We start from the raw sequence: 20,511 nt of genomic DNA, 5'->3' as shown, positions 1-20,511 counted from the left end.
AATAAATTTCATGTATAAAAAAACAAACAAAAACATCTTTGTGTCACTGAATATCACTGAAATGTCATTCCTTTTCCATGCCTCCTTGAACACAATGGCTAGCTCTATTCAGACACTGAGTCCTGGACAAGCTTGTCCTGGGATCTACCTGCACTAACTGGGAAAATCTTCTGAACAGGAGTAAAATTGAGAGATGACTTAGAATTGATATTGCCATCACTGGGGCAATGGCAACTTGTATGTGTAAGCTAGATACCTTACTTGGTATACTAGCTGTGCATATTAGGAGAAAAGAATGAAAAGGAAAAAAAAATCCAGAACAGTACATTTGTACACTGGCTTGAAATCTCTGAACCAGGTCTCTGATGTTCTGTTAAAAGATAGGTGTTCCATCACAGCAAGTGATTTCATGCTCATGTACCAACAAGGGGACTTAGTCACCATTGTCTTTTGCATAGGAGCTTTGTCCTTTTAAGCAAAGGAAGCAAAGGACACAAAGATTGTTTCTGAAACTTAACTTTAGGTTCTTGTGTACTAAGGTTTACCCAAAGGCGAGTCTTAAGGGGTACAGTAGGCATTTTAGTGAATTATGGTGGTAAATAAAGCTGTAAGCACTTCAGATGCAGGCTGTGGAAATGACGGAAGGAATCTGCCTTGGGCTGTGATTATTTGCACAAAGTAAAATCCACAAACAACGCTCAGGCTGTAAGTTTCCTGCTGTGCCAGTTTTATAAGAAAGGTGTTTTTCTTTTCGGTTGAACTTTCCATTGACTTAAATCATTTATTTCCTTGGAGGTAATTTAAGTACATAGCCAATGAAGTAGTTTACTGTGTTGATGTAAAATGAAAAGGAAAAAGTTTGGTAACTCACTGTTTGATCCGTGAGAATATGCTTAAAGGTATTCCTAATATTCTGATCAGGAACATCCCTCTGATCAGAAGAGCTGAATGCCAACCTACTATAGATACAGATTTATTTAGAAAATGAACCAAACGAGGAAAAAAATTGCACACTTGGGTAAAAAATATTCTAATTTATTTGGAAATATCTCCATCTGCTTGTTAGAACTACAGACATAATCTGTAATTATAACAGAGAAGTAGGTTTACGTCAATCCAAGTAGCATGTCATTTAGAATAAAAACTGTTTTGCCCTCTTGCAATTTCAGTTGTTACAATAAGGCAGGCCTTTAGAGTAGGCACCCATGATGACACTTGGTGGAGGATGGAAGGGGATTCCTTTCCCATAGTAGTTTGGTTCACTCTCCATTTTTATGGGGTCTGAAATTGTACCATTGGGCATTTATTTCTTGGATCATGAAGTCCTTTTGTTCATCAAGAAGAATCTACTTAAAAATTGCCACTACTCATGGGTGGGTGACTCATGAGGCAAGCATTGCATTATATTTTAACTTGACCACTAGTTGAGACTCTATTGGACACGTTGGTTTTGTCCCTTACTCTTTCTTTCTAGTAATGGGTTATCCCTTCCTTTAAGGGAGTGCTTCTCTCCCAGACCAGCCCAGTGCTTCTGTTGGGAGTTGCCAGTCAGAACATTCTTCTTTTCCACCCTGATTTCCCTCTATCATGCCACCCAGTGGCAGGGTGCATGACCGGAACCTTGCCCAACCGTAGTACCCCACCCTTGGCCACAAAGATTGGGTCATGTCCCTGCATGGGTATCCAACTCAAGCTAGGAAAGAATGCTTTATTGTACTTTTTCTAACTGGGAGTTGGTGGAAAAATGCTTTCTTTTCTCTCTGGAGGAAAGATGGGGACAGCCTCTAGTTGCTTATGGCCACGTTTCCAGTCTCTCCTGACATCCCACTTGAGAGAGTGAAGTCTCAATGGAGACAGAAGCAGAGATGAGTGTTGTCAGAATGTTTTGATAGTGTCTGAGACTCTGTATCCATTGGACTATAAGGCTAATGGCATGCCCTTTCTTAGTTTGTTTATGCCAATAAATCACCCTTTCTCCTTAAGCTATTATGACTGGGACATCTGTCATTTGCAAACAGAGGTCTGAGAACTGAAAACAAACATTTTATAAAACGATACAAGATAACTAGAGGAGGGCTATTGTTCTGGTCTAGACATGTGTGTGGGAGGTGGGTCAACCCTAACTGGTGTGTGTTTAAATGGAGGGCATTGTGTGTTAAAGCTACCGACATCTTTGCAGACTTTACTTTCAAGTGTGTTAAGACGTAGGACAAGGTGACCACAGTCTCTGCGAATGAAAGCCAATATGACTCTGGGGCCACAAGTGCTTTGACAGTCTCCTGGACTATTGAATTCAGGTTGAGGAACATGGGAGTAGTGGGAGAGCAAGAAAGTGCAAATATTTGATTTAAGTCAGTCCACTGACTCACTTTTTCGGCCAAAAAAGGAAGCAACATATAGGTCCAAAATGAGTCACTCTTTTCATCCCTGATTGACCTTGGAACATCTGCCCTTATTTAAATTTGTAGCTGTTCATAATGCATTCAGGTTTTGTGGATTTTTCTTCTAGTAGCTTAAAAAAAAACAAATACAGAGAAAAAAATGGGCACAGAAGGTGGGACTTAATGTTTTCTACCCTCTTTGAACCGTGAGAGTCCCAGTACCTCAGGATAATTTAATTTTGACCTACTCAAATATCAAAAGGACAAAATTAGACAGGATTTGTCATTAGACAGGATTTGTCATTAGACAGCAAATGATATTTTTGTCAACGATGAGAATTATATACCCTGCAGTATTATCTCTTTCACTAGATGAAAAATATAGTCGGTAAGTTGAAAGCTTCTCTCAGGTGAATTGGAGAACTTTCTCCAATGTGCTGTACAATTATTATCAGTTTCTTATTACACAACTAACCTGAAATCTGGCTATGGTGCCCTAGGATAAAGACCTTTAAATGGATAATATCGTTGAGTGGATTTTATTCCCTAGGTTTTCATGGTGGCAAAGCAAATTCATAAGCTATCATTATGTTTTGTGGAAAGAGAAAAACAAATTGACCTTCAGCATTTTTTTTCAAGATGACTGTGTTCCATGCCATTTCATCCCCAGGATAGCACTTTTCAAAATAGAAAATTAAATGCAAACTCATATTAAAAGCTTTACCACATGGCCGGGATGCTGATGTGTCTCCCTTTCTGAAGCCACCACATCGCCTACTTTCCCCTCCTCCATTTATTTCCACGGTCCTCCTCTTTTTCCAGAATTATTTATGAATAATAAAGGAAACCAGAGGAAGAATAAGGGCATGTTTCTGGTTTTACAAGAATGCCACACACGAGAGGAAGACATTTATCCAGGGGCCCACGGTTTTGCAAGAGATCCACCAGCAGAATGAGGATGGATAGCCCTTCTGTAGAACAGAGACAAAATAGCCTTCTGTTCAGAGGTGCATAGGCACACTGGGTAGTGTAAGTGGCTGTCTGGAGGCTCATGGCCTTAGGTGTTGCTCACACTAATCTAGGGCAACGTAACCAACATCCCTAAGCCTCTGTTTATTCTTTGGGGATCCATAAACGTACTTACTTCAGAGCTTATTCTGAGACTTAAATTCATGTGAAGTGCTTAGCAAAATGCCTGGCACAAAGTATTAAATGGTAACTCATATCATGGCTAAAGATGACGGTCTGAGGGGTCTTTTTCCCCAATGTGTGTTTATAGTCTCTTAGAGAAGACTTGTTAAAGGTCTACACCAAAGCGGCTATTAAAATCTTTCTAAACCACCCAGATTTCCTCCTCTCCCAGCCTTGCCTGCTTGGTTCTGGCTCATTCACCTATTGTTTAAACGCTTTTTTTTTTTTAACTTCCCTGGGCCTGCCTTAGCCTACAGGCCTGTCCACACTCATCTCCTCGCTCCACTCAAGAGCTTCATCCGTTGGGTCCTCCTTTGGCTCACCTCCCTCACTGCCGCCCAGCTTGTGCAGAGATGCTTATCAGTTCTACCAAGTCCAGCTCTTCAGCCTCAGAGACTTTGCTTTAAGGAACTGCTTATTCATTCTCTGCCTCACTTACAGTGAAAGTGAACCCAGCCTGGAGTCAGTAGTTTGTGTAATGTCACTATTCATGTGGAAAGGAGGTCAGGCCAGGCCAGACCTGCATGCTGTTGGGCCAGTATGCTGCCTGGCACTGTGGCCCTGCTTTTAGCTCTGTTGCCAATAAAACCATATATCTCGCAGGATAGAGGGCTGGCGTGCAACTGTCACGTGGTAATACTGACCTCTAGGGGCTGGCTTTCCTTCACACAGAGTCTTTATCTTCTCATTCAGTTCCAGGACTGTGATGGCAGCCTCTTGCTTAGCTGTTGCCAAATCAGTTTGCAGCTTTTTCAGTTTCCTTTTGTGCTTTAGTTTCTTTAAAAAAAAAAAGAGTTTCCATCACTAGAGACCGATGCATCAAAGGAATAAAAAGAACTGATGAAGTCAGGACAAATATGGCCTCGAAACCCAGCTTACATGAACTGCTCTTGGATTATCTAGCTGAAGACCTTTCTGAGGTCTGTGACGTGGAGTGCTTGTGACCCTGTTGAAGTATTGCGGTAATAAAAGCCACTCTCTACATTCGAGTATCTTTTACCCTCTTGAAAGGTTTTCATGTGCATCCGAACCTTGTATTTTGGTCACTTGTAATAGAGGCAATTGGAGATCAACTTTAGTTGGCGGTTGGCATTTTACCACTGAGGTGCCAGTGCCTAAAAGGGTCTGACTTTTTTTCCCAGTCTGCAAGTAAACTCCCATGAGATAGAGCCTTGTTTCTGTGTCATGTTCCACTCTAACACCATAATGGTTTGCATTCAAATAAACTCTGAAGAGTGTGATGCTAGCATGAAATGCTGATGTTTGCAGATATTTACCATGGTATCTATACAGGGAAAGTGATCAGGGGTACAAATGGTTAAGCAGTAGAAGACAGGAATTGCTTGCTATGAAATAATCTGATTGATGACATCTAAACCTTTGAAAGAACTACTTCAGGAAGGTGTTACATAACCCAAGGGTTCACCTTGAGACTTTATGACAACTCCTTTTATGGGTGGCAGAATGAATTTGATTTGTCAAAACCAGATGTAGCTGTCACTACAGAGAAGCCATCTATTGTGAAAAGTTTCGTATTTGCACTTGGGTGATGCTATCTTTCCACTGATGGGCTCACTTTGCAAGTCTGTATGGACTGGTAATTAGGAATCCCAGAAAATAAATGACTAACATTTCTTATCAGACCTAAATCTTGAGATAGAGGAAAAGAATGGCTTTTGCAGACCAAGGAAAACTTCACATAGAAAACATCAGGTGGTAGGGAATGGCTCCCTTTTTTTTTTTTTTTTTTTTTTGAGAGTGAAGCCAGTAAAATCAGTTTTTCAAATATGGGATTAGATAGTCATGGACATCCCATTTCATTCATTCATTCATTCATTCATTCATTCATTCATTTTTTTAGAGAGTGAGCTGGGGAGAGGGGCAAAGAGATAAAAAAAGAGAGAAAGAATCTCAAGCAGGCTCCACGCTGAGCCTGGAACCCAACACAGAGCTTGATCCCACAACCCTATGATCATGACCTGGGCTGAAATCAAGAGGTGGACACTCAATGGACTGAGCCATCCAGGCCTCCCTAAGCCCCCCATTTTAAAGACAGATCGTCTTTTAGACTGAAGCAGGATTAGGATTTCACGAAAGCTGAATTAATGACATACATATGGCTAAGACAGAATGTGTTATTCAAATGAGCATGGTAGTCATGGAACTTCTAGGGAGTTGTAAGGGTAGAATCTGGCATGGTTCCCCAGCACCGTTCAGTTGAGAGGTGCCCTGATCCACAACGTGAGTTCCTGGCTGGTTCAGCAGTTCTCCTAGAGTGTAGTTAGTAATCACAGACTCATTCCATTATGCTAATTATGAAGCACCCTTGTGGTGTCAGTCATGATGCTGTCCAGTTGTTGAAACATCATTGCTGATAAGGCTCCATGGCACTCACAGCTTCTAACTACTTCCATGCCTCTGAGTCTGTTCATCGAAAGCCTTCACCATCTGGCCCACCCTTAGGGTTAGTTCAGGGAGAAACTGAGCTGATCAAGAAATGCCTGGGTTATTTGATAGCTTTGTTTCCTAAAGTAAGTTATTAGATTGGCATGTTCATTGTTACCTCCCTATCTTATCAGTTGGTTTCTCTTTGTTCATGAGGACCTCATCCATTGCAGGTCTGGGGTGATAATGCCTCTGAGGCCCTGTGTGATTTTCCATGTCCTGTCCTGATGCTGCTTCAGGACTGTTCCATGCTCAGATTTTTCACCCTTTGTTTTTATCATTTAGAACTTAGGGGTAGAAAGTGGGAGGAATGATGTTGAAAGTGAGAAAGTAAAGGAAATGAGGGAAAGAATGGCAAAGTGATTCTTAAGACAGTATTAACTGAAAGAGTCAGAAAAAGGGGCACATGGGTGGCTCAGTTGTTTAGGCATCTGACTCTTGATTTTGGCTCAGGTCATGCTCTCTTGTTTCGTGGGACCAAGCCCCACATCCAGCTCTGTGCTAACAGTGGGGAGCCTGCTTGGAATTCTCTCTAACCTCTCTTTCCTCCCCTCCCCCGCACTCTTTCACAGCGCACATGCTCTCTCTCTCAAAATAAATAAACTTAAAAAAAAGTGTCAGAAAAGAACCAATAATGGCATGCGTGCTGACACATTAGAGATTAAGCGTGAGGGTGAATGTACCTTACACTGACCTATATAAAAAAGTTAGGGTGGGGCGCCTGAGTGGCTCAGTCGGTTGGGCAACCGACTTCAGCTCAGGTCATGATCTCACGGTCCGTGAGTTCGAGCCCCGCGTCGGGCTCTGTGCTGACAGCTCAGAGCCTGGAGCCTGTTTCCGATTCTGTGTCTCCCTCTCTCTCTGACCCTCCCCCGTTCATGCTCTGTCCCTCTCTGTCTCAAAAATAAATAAATGTAAAAAAAAAAAAAAGTTAGGATGATGGATAGAAAGAGTAACCAATAGACAAGTGACAAATCAGAGTTAGCAAAACAGTAATTTAATCTAGTTATTAAGTATATAGATGTTTACTGTAAAAGTCCTTCAACTTTTCCATGCTTGGAATTTTCTATAAGGAAATACTGAGAGGAGTAAGAAGAAAATATTTCATTTCATCACATTGCTTCTCCCTTAATTCTTTTTTTTTTATCACTTTAGGTTGTTTTATTTTGTGCCCCCTCCTCGCTCCCTCCCCACCAAAGAAAAAAAAAAAACCACCCCACAAATCCTCTAATAAGAATTGCAGGTGGTTTTCTTGGGAGGTAATGAGAAGCAACACTTTGAAGATATATAACATAGAAAGAAAGTAAAGGTTGTGCTAATGAATGGATTTCCACTGTTGTCAAATTGGTCTCTGTCCTACTGGAAAACTTCTTTTTTTTAAATTCGAGTTAGTTAACATATAACGTAGTATTGGCTTCAGGAGTAGAATTTAGGCATTCATCAGTTAGATACAACACTCAGTGCTTATCCCAACAAGTGCCCAAACCATTGCCCATTTAGTCCATTCCCCACCCACCTCCCCTCCAGCAACCCTCAGCTTGTTCTCTATTGTTAAGACTCTGTTATGGTTTGCCTCCCTGTTTTTATCTTATTTTACTTTTCCTTCCCTTCCCCTATTTTCACATTTTGCTTCTTAAATTCCACCTTTGAGTGAAATCATAGCATACTTGTCTTTCTCCAACTTAATTCACTTAGCATAATATACTCTTGTTCCATCCACATTATTGCAAATGGCAAGATTTCATTCTTTTTGATTACTAGTAATATTCCTGTGTGTGTGTGTGTGTATGTGTGTGTGTCTATCATATCTTTATCCGTTCATCAGTTGATGGACATTTGGGCTCTTTCCATAGTTTGGCTGTTGTTGGTAATGCTGCTATAAACATTGGGGTGCACGTTCCCCTTCAAATCAGCATTTTTGTTTTCTTTGGATAAATACCTAGTAGTACAGTTGCTGGGTCATAGGGTGGTTATATTTTTATCTTTTGGAGAACCTCCATCCTCTCTGCCAAAGGGACTACACCAGTTTGCATTCCTACCAACAGGGTAAAAACAGTTCCTCACCAACATCTGTTGTTTCCTGAGTTGTTAATTTTAGTCATTCTGACAGGTGTGAGATGGTATCTCATTATGGTTTTGATCTGTATTTCCCTGATGATGAGTGATCTTGAGTATCTTTTCATGGGTCTGTTAGCCACCATGTCTTCTTTGGAAAAGTGTCTATTCACGTCCTCTGCCCATTTCTTCACTGGATTTTTTTTTTTTTTTGGTGTTGAGTTTGATAAGTTCTTTATAGATTTTGGATATTAAGCCATTATCCAGTATTTCATTGCAAATATTTTCTCCCATTCTTTTGGTTGCCTTTTAGTTTTGTTAATTGTTTCCTTCACTGTACAGAAGCTTCTTATCTTGATGAGGTCCCAATAGTTCATTTTTGCTTTTGTTTCCCTTGCCTCTGGAGACATGTTGAGTAAGAAGTTGCTGTGGTCAAAGTCAAAGAGCTTGCTTCCTGTGTTCTCCTCTAGGATTCTGATGGTTTGCTGGCTTCTCCCTTAATTCTTAATAGATGGTATTCACATTCTGAAATTCATTTTGCAATGATTCATATGCAGATAAGTATTATTTTTTGAAACTTTTCTCAAAGTAGGCATTGATAGTAAATAAACCTAAGCAAAAACTAAATGTAACTTGGAAAGACTCGGTGAGGTGGCCAACAGGGGCTGGCATGGTGTCACCAAGAAAAAGTCTTTATCAAACTACATTTCTGTTTTGACAGGATGAATTGGTGGATAGAGTGACTTGATGAATAAGTGTCAGTGGAAAGACATAATGCTTCTCAGTATCAGTTCAACATTTCACCTTTTCAGTTAAAAGAACTTCATTCCTTAAAAAAAATCAAATTTCCAGACCACCTTTTTATCGTCCTCTTATGGTGATTGTATGTTTTGCCTTTATTATTGTTATGATATTTGTATATTTGCCTTATGATCTGAAAAAGTAAGTGAGGATATTTAGTTTGGAGAAGACAGTATACAGGAGAGTCATGACATGTGACTTCAGTGATCTAAGGTACTATTCAAGAGGAGAGGAAGTTGAGTTAAACAGTATTATTTTAGAGATACCTGGGGAACAATGAGTAAAGAAGTCAAGAGGAGGCAGATTTTGGCACAACGTGAGAAAGCACCCTCCAATAATCAGGGCTGCATTCATAACAAGGTAGGATGGGTCCTGGCAAAGGCCTCCTGCTCTGGGAATGATCAAGCAGAGACTGGATGAACATCTTCAGGCAGGCCCATGGTAAACTCTGGGACTTGGGTCGGGAGGTAATTAGAGGTCTGGCTTACCCCCAATTCTTTCCACCTCTGGCTTCCTCCAGTCTCTTAGGGGCACAGCACATTTATGAATGGACACCTCAGCCCTCAAAGTCTCTAAGATGGGTACAGGTTTCAGGGATCCCTTAAAAACAGCTCTGGAATTTGTGAGATGTTCTGTAGGATGGCCAAAAAAGGCCTGTGGGGCCCTTATTCAAGGATATTATCCTTATTCAAGGATATCCTTATTCAGGATAATGTGACCCAAAATGTGCAAACTTCATTATTTAGCTATAATGGAAAGGGGAAGGGAAGTTTAGATTTAAACAAAAAATTGAAAAAGAACCTTGATTTGTTCTATTGGGATCTTTTGGTTGTTCAAACCAGTTGTTAAGAGTTTAACAACTTTGTCTTTTCTTTTTTTTTCTTTTCTCCAGACAGAACTGCTGTATGCTATTAATTCATAGATCTAACCAAGCCCTTTGGGCATTTCTAAAAATTCAGTTTGCCAACATGTTTTTTATTAGTCATAGACATCAAATGATTTCAGCAATGATAATATTTTCCTTTGCTTTTTTGGCATTCTTTAGCCAGGCAACCCAAGTGTTGTACTTGAACGTAATTGAGTCTGTTATTGTCTCCTTAGTAACTAGGAACTCCTGTCCATGATTACTGAAAGGACAGGAAGGCTTTATAGCTTGGAGGTAAATTCCTATTACCTTGCTCTTTTCCTACTTCTCCTACAGGGCGGACAGAAGGAGGAAATCATGTATTTGTGCAATGTTTTGAAAAGGAAATATCTGTCCATATCACATTGCTGAATAGCTTGCATTATACCAAGTCATCGGGAATTAGAAATCATCAGGGAACTATTTATAGATGAGTTTCATCACAAAGTTGCCAGCATTGTTTAAAATTTCTTGGTCTTTGCACATACTTTGAACTGTGGCCTCAGATTCTAAGCCCAGGCTTTGTCAACTACTGGCCATGAGAAATTGGGCTGGGCTTATGACATTTCCAGGTCCCTAATCCCATGTCACATAGCTGGTGGAGAGTCATTGACATAGCATACAAATGACAGTATCCAGTTCTATAGTTGCAAAGTAGTAGATAGGTCTTTCTCTTTTGTCGTTATTCCTTGAAACACATCAGGGAAACTCTCGACCCTCCACGAAAAAACACTAAGGTCTCCTTTCTAAAGATGTCTTTGTCACGCTTTAGAAAATGAAATTTGTTCTTTAACAAGAGCAAGATTTGTCTTCTTTTCTTTCAAGATTTGTCTTCTTTTCTTTCTCCTTTCCCATCTTCCTCCACTTCCTCCTCTTTCTTCTTCTAAAGCAAGCTTTCTGCATAATTGTAGTGATCTTCTCCTCACTTTGGATGGGTAGACAAAACTTAATGTCCTGAAAACAGATATGCAAATAACCTTGATCCATTCCGCTGCCAGAGCTGGCCGGATGCCTGGCAGAGTAGGTGGCTGCCTTGGTGGAATGATGTGAGCAGCTTTCTAAAGCCCTGCCTCTTGCTGCCTGTGGCATCTCTGTCAGGCTTGCCGGAGCATAGCTTCTTCCCACCTTGTCTGAAATCCACCCCATTCAGTCCCCTTCGTTACTTAGCGGAGATAACAAAGACAGGTTTTGTCTCCAGAGGCCACTGATAAAATGCTCACTACCAAGAACATAAAAGAGAATTTGGTTTGAATACAGAACATAGAAGCAGATTTCCCCTTTCATGCCTTTTCTGTAATAGCCCATTGTTAATAACAAAACTAAAGTGATGATAGTAGCTTTTGGGTACAACTCGGCTTAAAAAAATCAATTTTACATCTCTTGTTTTGTATGTATGCCATCCTTGGGTAAATATTTTAGAAGTCTAGGAATGGCAAATAGGTGCCTTGTAGTTTCCTTTCTACTCCATGGCAGGCCCTCACTTTGGGGATTTTTTCACCCCAGTTTGCATCAGTGACTTCACAATCCTTAATCCACAGTCCCAGCAGCCACTACTCATTGATGAAACCTAATTGTTATTTATGATCTTGTCTCTGTTTTGTAGGTAAGAGAGTTGAGGGCCCAGGAGAACTTGAGTAGATCATGGTAACCATAATCTCTTAGTAAGTAGCTAATTTGACTTGAACTGAGTTCTTTTGATTCCAAAGACTGATTTTTCTTCTCAGTGGTAGCATAAAGGTTCACTAATCAATAGCACCATTAATTTTTAAGTTACTTAAAGCTAACTTTGTTAGTGACACTGAGTGTGAGTGGCTCTGCTTAGTGGAAGTAGAAAGGCAACAAAACAGACTTGGTTATAGAAGAGTGATGCTGAAGTGTGATGGTGAGGCACTTATAACATGGATTGCTATGATATCACTAGAGAACCTAAGAAATAAAGGAAAGATGTAATGAACCCAACTAAGGGCTGTCTGTGCCAGGTGTTGCTCTGAGCTCTCTTAGTGTCTTTCAAAAAAGGATCTTGGATTGATCCTGGTGATTGTGACCATTTTGTTAGGTCATCTGAAGTGACAAAGAGTAGATCAGATGAAACTTATTCACAAAACACCTTGAATGAAAGACCAATCACAAATGCGAAACAGAGCATAGTCTCCATTCATTTAACAAGGTTACGGGGATTAGTTAATACACAGACCTTTAGGCCTCATCTCACCCTTGACCAAGAGTCCGGCCCCACGTAACCACTGTTGATGTTTCATGACCAATAGTCAGACTTGGGAAATCATAGCTGACACTTTACAGTTCTCTAAAGTATTCCTCCCATCTGAATAGCTTATTTTGTGTTAAAGCATACTATAGAAATAAATATTATTTCTGTTTCCTACTCCCAGAGGATTTGGAAGTTGTAATAAAAAGAAAACAAAATCCCAGTAATTAATTAGACAAACATCTTGAGTCACTACAGAAGAGTTTACCTATAGTTGGAGCCAAGTCTCAGTTCTTTCCCTCTATGGGATAAATAATTCTTAGAGACAGAGGCAAAGTTTGCCAGTAGATGTCCTAGTTTACAGAAATGCCTGTGCACGTGTTTATGTAAGACAAGTAACAAATTAATACAAGATAAAGAGAGAACTTAGAATTGAAATGAAATCCAATGATAAGGTACACATGTGTAACAATAGAACTGTCCAAAAGTTGAAATCATTTTTCCAAGGACCATAAGCTACCCTTCCTTGCATGTAGTACACAGACTTATTGAGAATGTTCAAGAGAGAAGCTAATGCTTACCATGTATAATAAGCCAGGCACAGTTCTGAGAAGTTGGTACATTTATATGTTACTACTTAATTTCTTTTTTTGTAGCAAACCAGTGAAGTAGAACTATTATCAATTCCATGTTTAGAGGCAAACGCTGAAGTACATAGATCTTTAAGTAACTTTCCCAAAGTCAAATGGTGACTCACAGTTCAAATCTGAGCAGTCCAGGGGCGCCTGGGTGGCGCAGTCGGTTAAGCGTCCGACTTCAGCCAGGTCACGATCTCGCAGTCCGTGAGTTCGAGCCCCGCGTCAGGCTCTGGGCTGATGGCTCAGAGCCTGGAGCCTGTTTCCGATTCTGTGTCTCCCTCTCTCTCTGCCCCTCCCCCGTTCATGCTCTGTCTCTCTCTGTCCCAAAAATAAATAAACATTGAAAAAAAAATTAAAAAAAAAAAAATCTGAGCAGTCCAGCTTTAGACTGTCTCTTCCATTCCTATGCCATGCATGCCTCAATATCCTACTCAGGGTCCTACATTGTGAACTGTGTAAATGAGATGGCATTTTATATTCTATAAGTCCATTTCTTAAAGCAAGAAGTGTTCAGTTTCTGATCATGAAGCTTTGAGACATGGGCTGACCCCTTAGCACAATTTAGGAAATCAGATAGAATCACTGAATCCTACGTGACACAGAATTGAGTACAATCTTTGAAACCGAATTGCCCAACCCTAGCATTTTAAAGATGTGGAAGTATAAGCAGAGAAAAATGACATGATTTGGCCAGTATCATAGCTAATAAAACTGCAAGAGGCAAGACTCAAAGTCAGATTCTCTGACTCCTCATTTCAATGTGTGTGTGTGTGTGTGTGTGTGTGTGTGTGTGTGTGTGTGTTTCCCCACTATATCATGTTGCTCCTTGGCCATACAAGCTGAAGGGCAGTGAAATGAGTATATGACTGAAACTTGGAGCAGTAACTAAAACCCCCAAGGTGTAAGATCCCAGCGTCAAAAATAGCAGTTATTTAGGCAGGTACTTTACCTTTAGTCTCTTGTCACACAGGGAGCTATAAAGGACTGGATTCAGGTCACTCTATACAGTACATATTGGGGTTACATTTGACAGAAAGCAGAATTGTTAGGGGTGCCTGGGTGGCTCAGTCGGTTGGGCATCCAACTTGAGCTCAGATCATGATCTCACAGTTTGTGAGTTTGAGCCCCACATAGGGCTCTGTGCTGACAGCTCAGAACCGAGCCCACTTTGGTTTCTGTCTCTCTCTCTCTCTCTCTCTCTCTCTCTCTCTCTCTCTTTCCCTCCCCAACTTGTGCTCTGTCTCTCTCTCTCAAAAATAAATAAACATTAAATATTTTTTTTAAAAAAGAAAAGAAAGCAGAGTTGTTAGACAATTGAGATCCCTTTCACTTCAAAGAAACAAGCTGGACCCATAAGAGAAACTTGCCCTCATATAGCATTAGAATATCTGTACTCAGTCAAACAAACTCACTCCTAAGATTAAGGGGTGCTGCCTGCCTGTAAGCTCTTTTTTGTGTGAGTGTAACCCTGCCTTATCATTCTTACCCAGTAAACATTAATCAGGCTGACAACCAAGAGTTTTGAGAAAGAAAGAACCTACAGTGCAATAATTCAATAAACAAATTTTCATACTGGCTGAGCACAGCACAAAATAAAAACTGAGTGTTCACAAGGTCTTTCTCAAAAAGAAAGTGTAGCCGGTGCTTGGTAAAGCCCAAATCCGATTTTTGGTCTTACAGTCTCAAATCACACCCTGAGAACAGAGAGAGAGAAGTGCCTTGTCACACCTAACAGAGCCTCCTAGGAAGCTGTTTTCCAGTCCAATCTTCCCCGGGGACAGAGAGAACCCAAAGGGCCAAAGCTGTACATGAAGCAATTTGACTTTCTCAGCCCCACCTCTACAGGTATTGGTATCATTGGCAAACTGCTATAGAAAGTGACGTGGGTGGAAGAGAACAGAAGCCAGAGTACAGAATATAAAGGTGGGGGAAAAAGAATTCCCATGTCTGCCTTGTGAAACTGCTGCCAAGCTCTTCCAACATGATTATAAAATTATGAAAAGGTTTTTCTCTGCAATGACTTTATAACGGGGCACATGCTTGTTTTTGTTTTCTTTTGTTCTGTTCTGTTCTGTGCCCAGAACTCCTTTCGAACTTGACTAAGGCAGCCTTCTGAGCGGAAATTGGCAGCTATTGGCCATATATGACTTACCCTGAATCATAAAGCAAAGACATGTGTTTGAAGACTGGAAAATTGAGATGCTGAAGCACCAAGGTGCTTAAATCACCTTGAAGGTTTTCTGGTGTGGTAAAGAGAACCTAATTAAGTTAACCTTCTCAGTAAATCTCTCCTTCAGAAATCCCACTCTGCCTGGAAAGCAGAGAAATGACAGGGGATACAAGCTCAGTGAGTGTAAGAGTTGGCCTTAAGATAACTGACAAAAATGATAAGGAACTCTAAATAGAGGAAAAGAGAATAGTCATAAGAGGAGAAATGATTCTCATATAGCATGATCAAGCTTTGTACAGTGTATAAGAAAATAGAGAAAGCAGCAAAGTGGGAAGCTTTCTGCAATATGTATTTTTCCCATGAAATACCATATTCAAAAAACTGCTCTCTGAATGCAGAATTAACACATTTTTACAGCATAAACTTGTAAGTTTAAAGTTAAATGGACTTGATTTCATGTAAAACAATGTTAAAACTAATAAAGTGAGTGCATGGCTGAGTGTTTTGTACATTGTTGAGTGGCATGACATTAGTTAATATTGTTACTGCTATTATTATCTTAGAATCTTTACTCTGAGAACTTCTGAGCTAGTGGTTCTTAAAAATTAATTATTGAACATAAGTCCTTACAGTAATATCTGTTAGTTGAGTATTATATAGCTGCAATTAAATAAGTAATTTGTCTATTCTTTAATTTTTTTCTTTTCTTTTTTATACTTTTATTTTATTTTTAATGAGTAATTTGTCTATTTCTAATTTTTCTTTTTCTTTTCTTTTTTTTATTTTATATTTCAGCAGCAGAAAAGGGCAAAAGGAGAGAGAGAGAGAGAGAGAGAGAGTGAGAGTGAGTGATAGAACCTCAAGCAGGCTCCATGCTCAGCATGGAGACCAACACAGGGCTTGATCCCATGACCCTGGAATCGTGACCTGAACCAAAACCCAGAGTCATCCACTCAATGCACTGAGCCACCCAGATGCCCCTCTTTTCTTTCTCTCTTTTTCTTTTTCTTTCTTTCTTTCTTTCTTTCTTTCTTTCTTTCGAGAGAATGTGAGCATGAGCAGGGAAGGGGCAGAGGGAGAGAGGGAGAGAGAATCCTAAGCAGGTTCCATGCTCAGCACAGAGCCCAATGCAGGGCTCAATCATATGACCACAAGATCACAACTTGAGCTGATAATGAGTTGGACACTCAACTGACTGAGCCACCAGGCACCCCTATTCTTCAACTTTTCAGTTGCTTTAATGTGGTGTATGTCTAGAAACAAAAGTGGTTTCATAAGAGTCAAAAATCTCAAGCCACGTTTTCCCCTAAGAAACTTTGAAGCGTCCAATTAGGTTTGTTGTTAACAATGTTTGACACTTAGTTTGATCAAGGACATTTAAATATGTGTGGAGAAATCACCAGAAATTAAAGCATTGAACTTGGCTCCTTGCTCAAGATGTGATTTACCTTTCTGACTCTTTCATTTAAAAAAAAAAAAGGATTCGCTTGAATATTAGACTAATTGGGCAATATAAATTCAAGTGAATGGAATAAATTCATGAAGCAGATGGTGGGAAGTCACACACATCTAGCGCTACTGACCCACAGACCAGAACCAATGATAGAAAGTCTTGCCTATGTTGACACCAACTACTTTTATCTAGAACATAAGATAGTGTTTAGCAGTTCAGTTGATACTGCTACTCTAAAAATTCTCTTTTCTTGATTTTCCTCGTCTCCGTTTCTTCTCACCCAGTCACTGTTATAAAGAGGAGGTCATATTATAAGAAAGACTCCGACAGCATAGCAAGGATCACTAAAACAGTGTCTTGGCCTTCAGTTAGAAAAATCAAGTTCCTCAAGATGCTGGAGATACAAAGCAAAGAAAACAGTTGGTAATATATAAATTACAAACATATAGTCTTGACAACACCTATAACTATAACCCAGTGACTAAAACTGAACTATCTTGAAGTTCCTTTGCCCATGATTTGCAGGGCAAGGTCACTCTGGTAGTCTGACTGCAAAGACATTTTGTAGTCTCCTCTCCAATTCTGTTCACATTCATGCTATCTGATGAATGTCTACTGAGGAGGCATGCATAATAGGTGACATTTTATCTAGTAATGGTGACATTGTAGACTGTGTCCATTTGATCCCACGCACACAAAACTCATTTCCAACAGTGCAACAAAATCTCTATTTTCTTTTCTCAGAGAAAACCTTTCAATCTGACAATGTTAGCTTAGTATCTCTGTCAGGGTTTTCCTGCAATTCCTGCCCCTTCACCACTGAGGCAATGCACCATAAACCTTTAAAGATGAAAGAAGAAATAGCAGTGGTTTGCCACATCCGAAGACTTCCATACTGAAAAGTGTCAGTCCTGTTGTGTGGAGGGATCTTTTCACAGACCCGGGGAAATGGTCTCAACATTAAGCAGTATTTGCAACCTAAATCTAGTTTCATTCCTCATACACAATGTTCCAGCTGTGACTTTAGTTAAATATTTTTATCTTGTCCTTCTTCACTGTTTAGAGAAGCTGTCTCGTCTATGTCATGAAGCCATATTTCACAGGTAGAGAGACAAAGATATTTAGATTTATTTATGGTTCTTTTCAATATTCATTAGAACAAAAGATTAATTTCAGAATCTGACCTTATGTGTGAATTGGGTTATATGTGTGCAAGACAGGGTTGTAAAGGCATAACCCAGTAAAGGAAATATTAGATGCTTGTGAATCATATGTAGAAAGTCAGAGAGGGAGGCAAAGGTGTGGTGATTATGTAAACTCTTGCTATGTAGATATTAGCAAGTTTCATATTGCATATTTTAACAAGTCTAGACAAACGTCCTTGTCATAAAACAAGTCATCAAATATAGATTGTTGCTTGGTTTTGTTGGACTCAAGAATCTGTTACTCTCATTTCACTCTTTAGCAAAATACTTTCTCTGCTTCCATTAAGAAAGCTAGCAGTGAAAAGACAGCACCTGAATCTGAACTCTCAAACAGAAATCTTTGATTAGATTTCAGAGTCCTATCTGGTAGACCTCCAAGCCTGTTCCCATCAACATACCTGCATCTCAGATATGCAAGGATAATGGGTAGGGAGGGGAATATGTGGACTGGGCTTAAAGCCACTTTGCCTCATGTCTTGCTAGTGACTAGTGGTGTCACAACTTCCCAGAGTCTAAGATTGTAAGATTTAGGAGTAATCAGATGAGTTGTTAATCAGGAACAGGTTGAAGGTGTCCCAAGGTAGACAAATGGTGAGTTGTCTATTCTAGTCCTGACCCAGAAAACGTTCAGGAGCCATATTTGATCAGTTCTGCTTTAGAGAGGAACTTTCAGGTCATTGTTAGTGATAATAGGAACAACGTTGTACTGATAGGAAACCATTCAGATTTGAAAATGTCAGGACCCCAGAAAAATATATACTTGGGACACCTTGGACTGAATCTGATCCCCACCCCCAGGTAAGAATGAGGCTGACCTGGAGCCAGACAAACTTCTATAAAACTAAAGTTCAGGAGATACACAAGAAATAAATCTTTTTGACAGTCTGAAAGAATGAATAGATAAATAATATGCGTCCTAATTTTGCTCACATACCATGTATCAGAGTCTAAGCTGACTTCTCCTTCCTTTAATTTCAATTCTATAGTGCCTTATGTCAACTGACAATATCAATTACTGAGTCTAGGCTTTTCCACTGAAGATATTTTTAAAAAAATTTTCAATTACTGCAAAAAAAAATGCATGGCATGAAATTTACCATAAAACTATTTCTAAATGTACTGTTCAGTAGTGCATGTAACTTGTTGTGCAACCAACTCATAGAAATTTTTTTCTGGAAAAATTGAGACTCTGCACCTATTAAATAACAGCTCACCATCTTTTCAGACCCTGGAAACCACCATTCTACTTTCCTTTTTGTAAATTTGACTACTCTCATACCTCATATAAATGGAAACATATAATATATATCTTTTGGTGACTTATATCACTTAGTCTAGTGTCCTCAAGCTTCGTCCATGTTTTAGCATGTGACAGGATTTCCTCCCCCCTTTTTTTGTCTTTTAAGTAGGCTCCATGACCAATGTGGGACTCCTTCCTTTTTAGGGCTGAATAATAGTCCATTGTATGTCAATATCAAATTTGGCTTGTCCATTCATCTCTTGATGAACACATGGGTTGCTTACACTTCTTGGGTCTTGTATGGAAGACATTTCTTGAAATAGTGATCATAGCTATACAATAATTATAATACTTGCCTTTCCTAGGTGACTGAAACTTTTCATCTTCTCATTACAGATTGCATTTTTGTCTCCAAAAAAATGTTTACTTTTGTTTTTATTGTCAACAAACTACAGTGGTTCTAAAGTGAGAAGACATTGAGAAGCCATCTCAGGTCTTACAAAGTATTTTGGTAAGACAATTTCTATAATAGATCTCTAAAATTAGAAATCGAATCCTTTCCAATCCTAAAATCACTCCTTTTATGTCTGACATTGGGTCTTTTTTTTTTTATGAAGGAAAGGTCTATACTAGTATCATTATGACTTACAATTCTTTTACTAGGAAATGGAAAATTCCCCTGGCAGACAAACAGGCCTGGAGTCACTAGCATACATAATTCAAGAAAGCAATAGCCTAAGAAATGGGTAAAAGTTGATACATATCATTTGTTGTTAGAAAAGAAACACATAGGGGCGCCTGGGTGGCTCAGTCGGTTAAGTGTCTGACTTCAGCTCAGGTCATGATCTCATAGTTTGTGGGTTTGAGCCCCGTGTTGGGGTCTGTGCTGACAGCTCAGATCCTGGAGACTTACTCTGATTCTCTGTCTCCCTGTCTCACTCTGCCCCTCACCTGCTCACACACACACTCTCTCTCTCTGTCTCTCAAAAATAAACATTAAAAAATAAAAAAGAAAAGAAACACACAGGAGAAGGTTATTATCAGAGAAGCCAAGTCAGTGATGAGCTGCTCTTTTTCCTTCACTGACCTTGCAGAAGGGGGCTGTTAAGACTTCACCTCCTGTTTTATACTTTGACATCTGCACATCAAATCCACCTGAGAAGTTCTTGAGCTCAGCTCAAGTTTCTTTCCAGGTCTACTCAATCAAAATTTGAGAGAATTTGGAACTGGCTGGGTAATCCAGCTTTTAAGCTTTTTGGTTGGTTCTGATGTGCACATCTATAAAGGTCAACTAGAGGAATATCTACAGATAAGAGCCAGGTGCTGTTTACAAAGACAGTATGAGTGTCCTAAGGACATATGTGTGTTGTATGCATGACGCAGGCATGAGTGTGAGTTGGGAAAAAGGGGAAAACAGCAGAAAAACTCCAGAAAGATGGAGAAAACTCCAGAAAGTTGCACATGTGGAGGCTTGGTCTATGTAACATGTCTGCTATTTTTTTCGTAGATGACTAATTTCAGCTGTAGAAAGAAAGGAATTAATTGGAGCAAAAGAGTATCAGGTTCTGGGAATAATACTATGATATGGCAATGCAGTTAAAGAATTTGTGGAGTATATCAGCTTCCTTCCTTAGGGTACATGTGAAGAGATTGTAATCACAATGCCACACTTCAACCAAGCCATTCGAAGTTCCAGCACTCCTTCTCTCTCTGACTTGGAAAAAAACCCTCAGTCTTTCTGATCCTTATTTCTTACCCCTGAGTCCTTTAGAACTCTTTTCAGGTCACAAAACTAAGGAAAGTTCCCATCTCTGCTTTCACA

At 39.7% G+C, this 20,511-nt stretch overlaps 1 protein-coding gene across 4 annotated transcripts in view; it reads right to left on the bottom strand.

The window, feature by feature from the left end:
* The window catches only part of CCDC192 (coiled-coil domain containing 192), a 213,362-nt gene that overhangs the window by 65,059 nt on the left and 127,792 nt on the right, over positions 1-20,511 (bottom strand). For 3 of the 4 annotated variants that reach the window (XM_047849899.1, XM_047849925.1, XM_047849917.1), the window contains exon 6: positions 4,217-4,349. In XM_047849899.1, coding sequence (XP_047705855.1) covers positions 4,217-4,349 — 133 coding nt within the window. Of the gene's footprint in view, positions 1-1,115; positions 1,282-4,216; positions 4,350-20,511 lie in introns of those variants that run through there. The other variant, XM_047849908.1, reaches the window with a different exon arrangement.

The sequence above is a fragment of the Prionailurus viverrinus genome, chromosome A1 (genome assembly GCF_022837055.1).
Source record: "Prionailurus viverrinus isolate Anna chromosome A1, UM_Priviv_1.0, whole genome shotgun sequence".
NCBI classification, from domain to species: Eukaryota; Metazoa; Chordata; class Mammalia; order Carnivora; family Felidae; genus Prionailurus; species Prionailurus viverrinus.
Note: the sequence above shows the minus strand (reverse complement) of the source record. Positions and strands in the feature narration are given on the sequence as shown.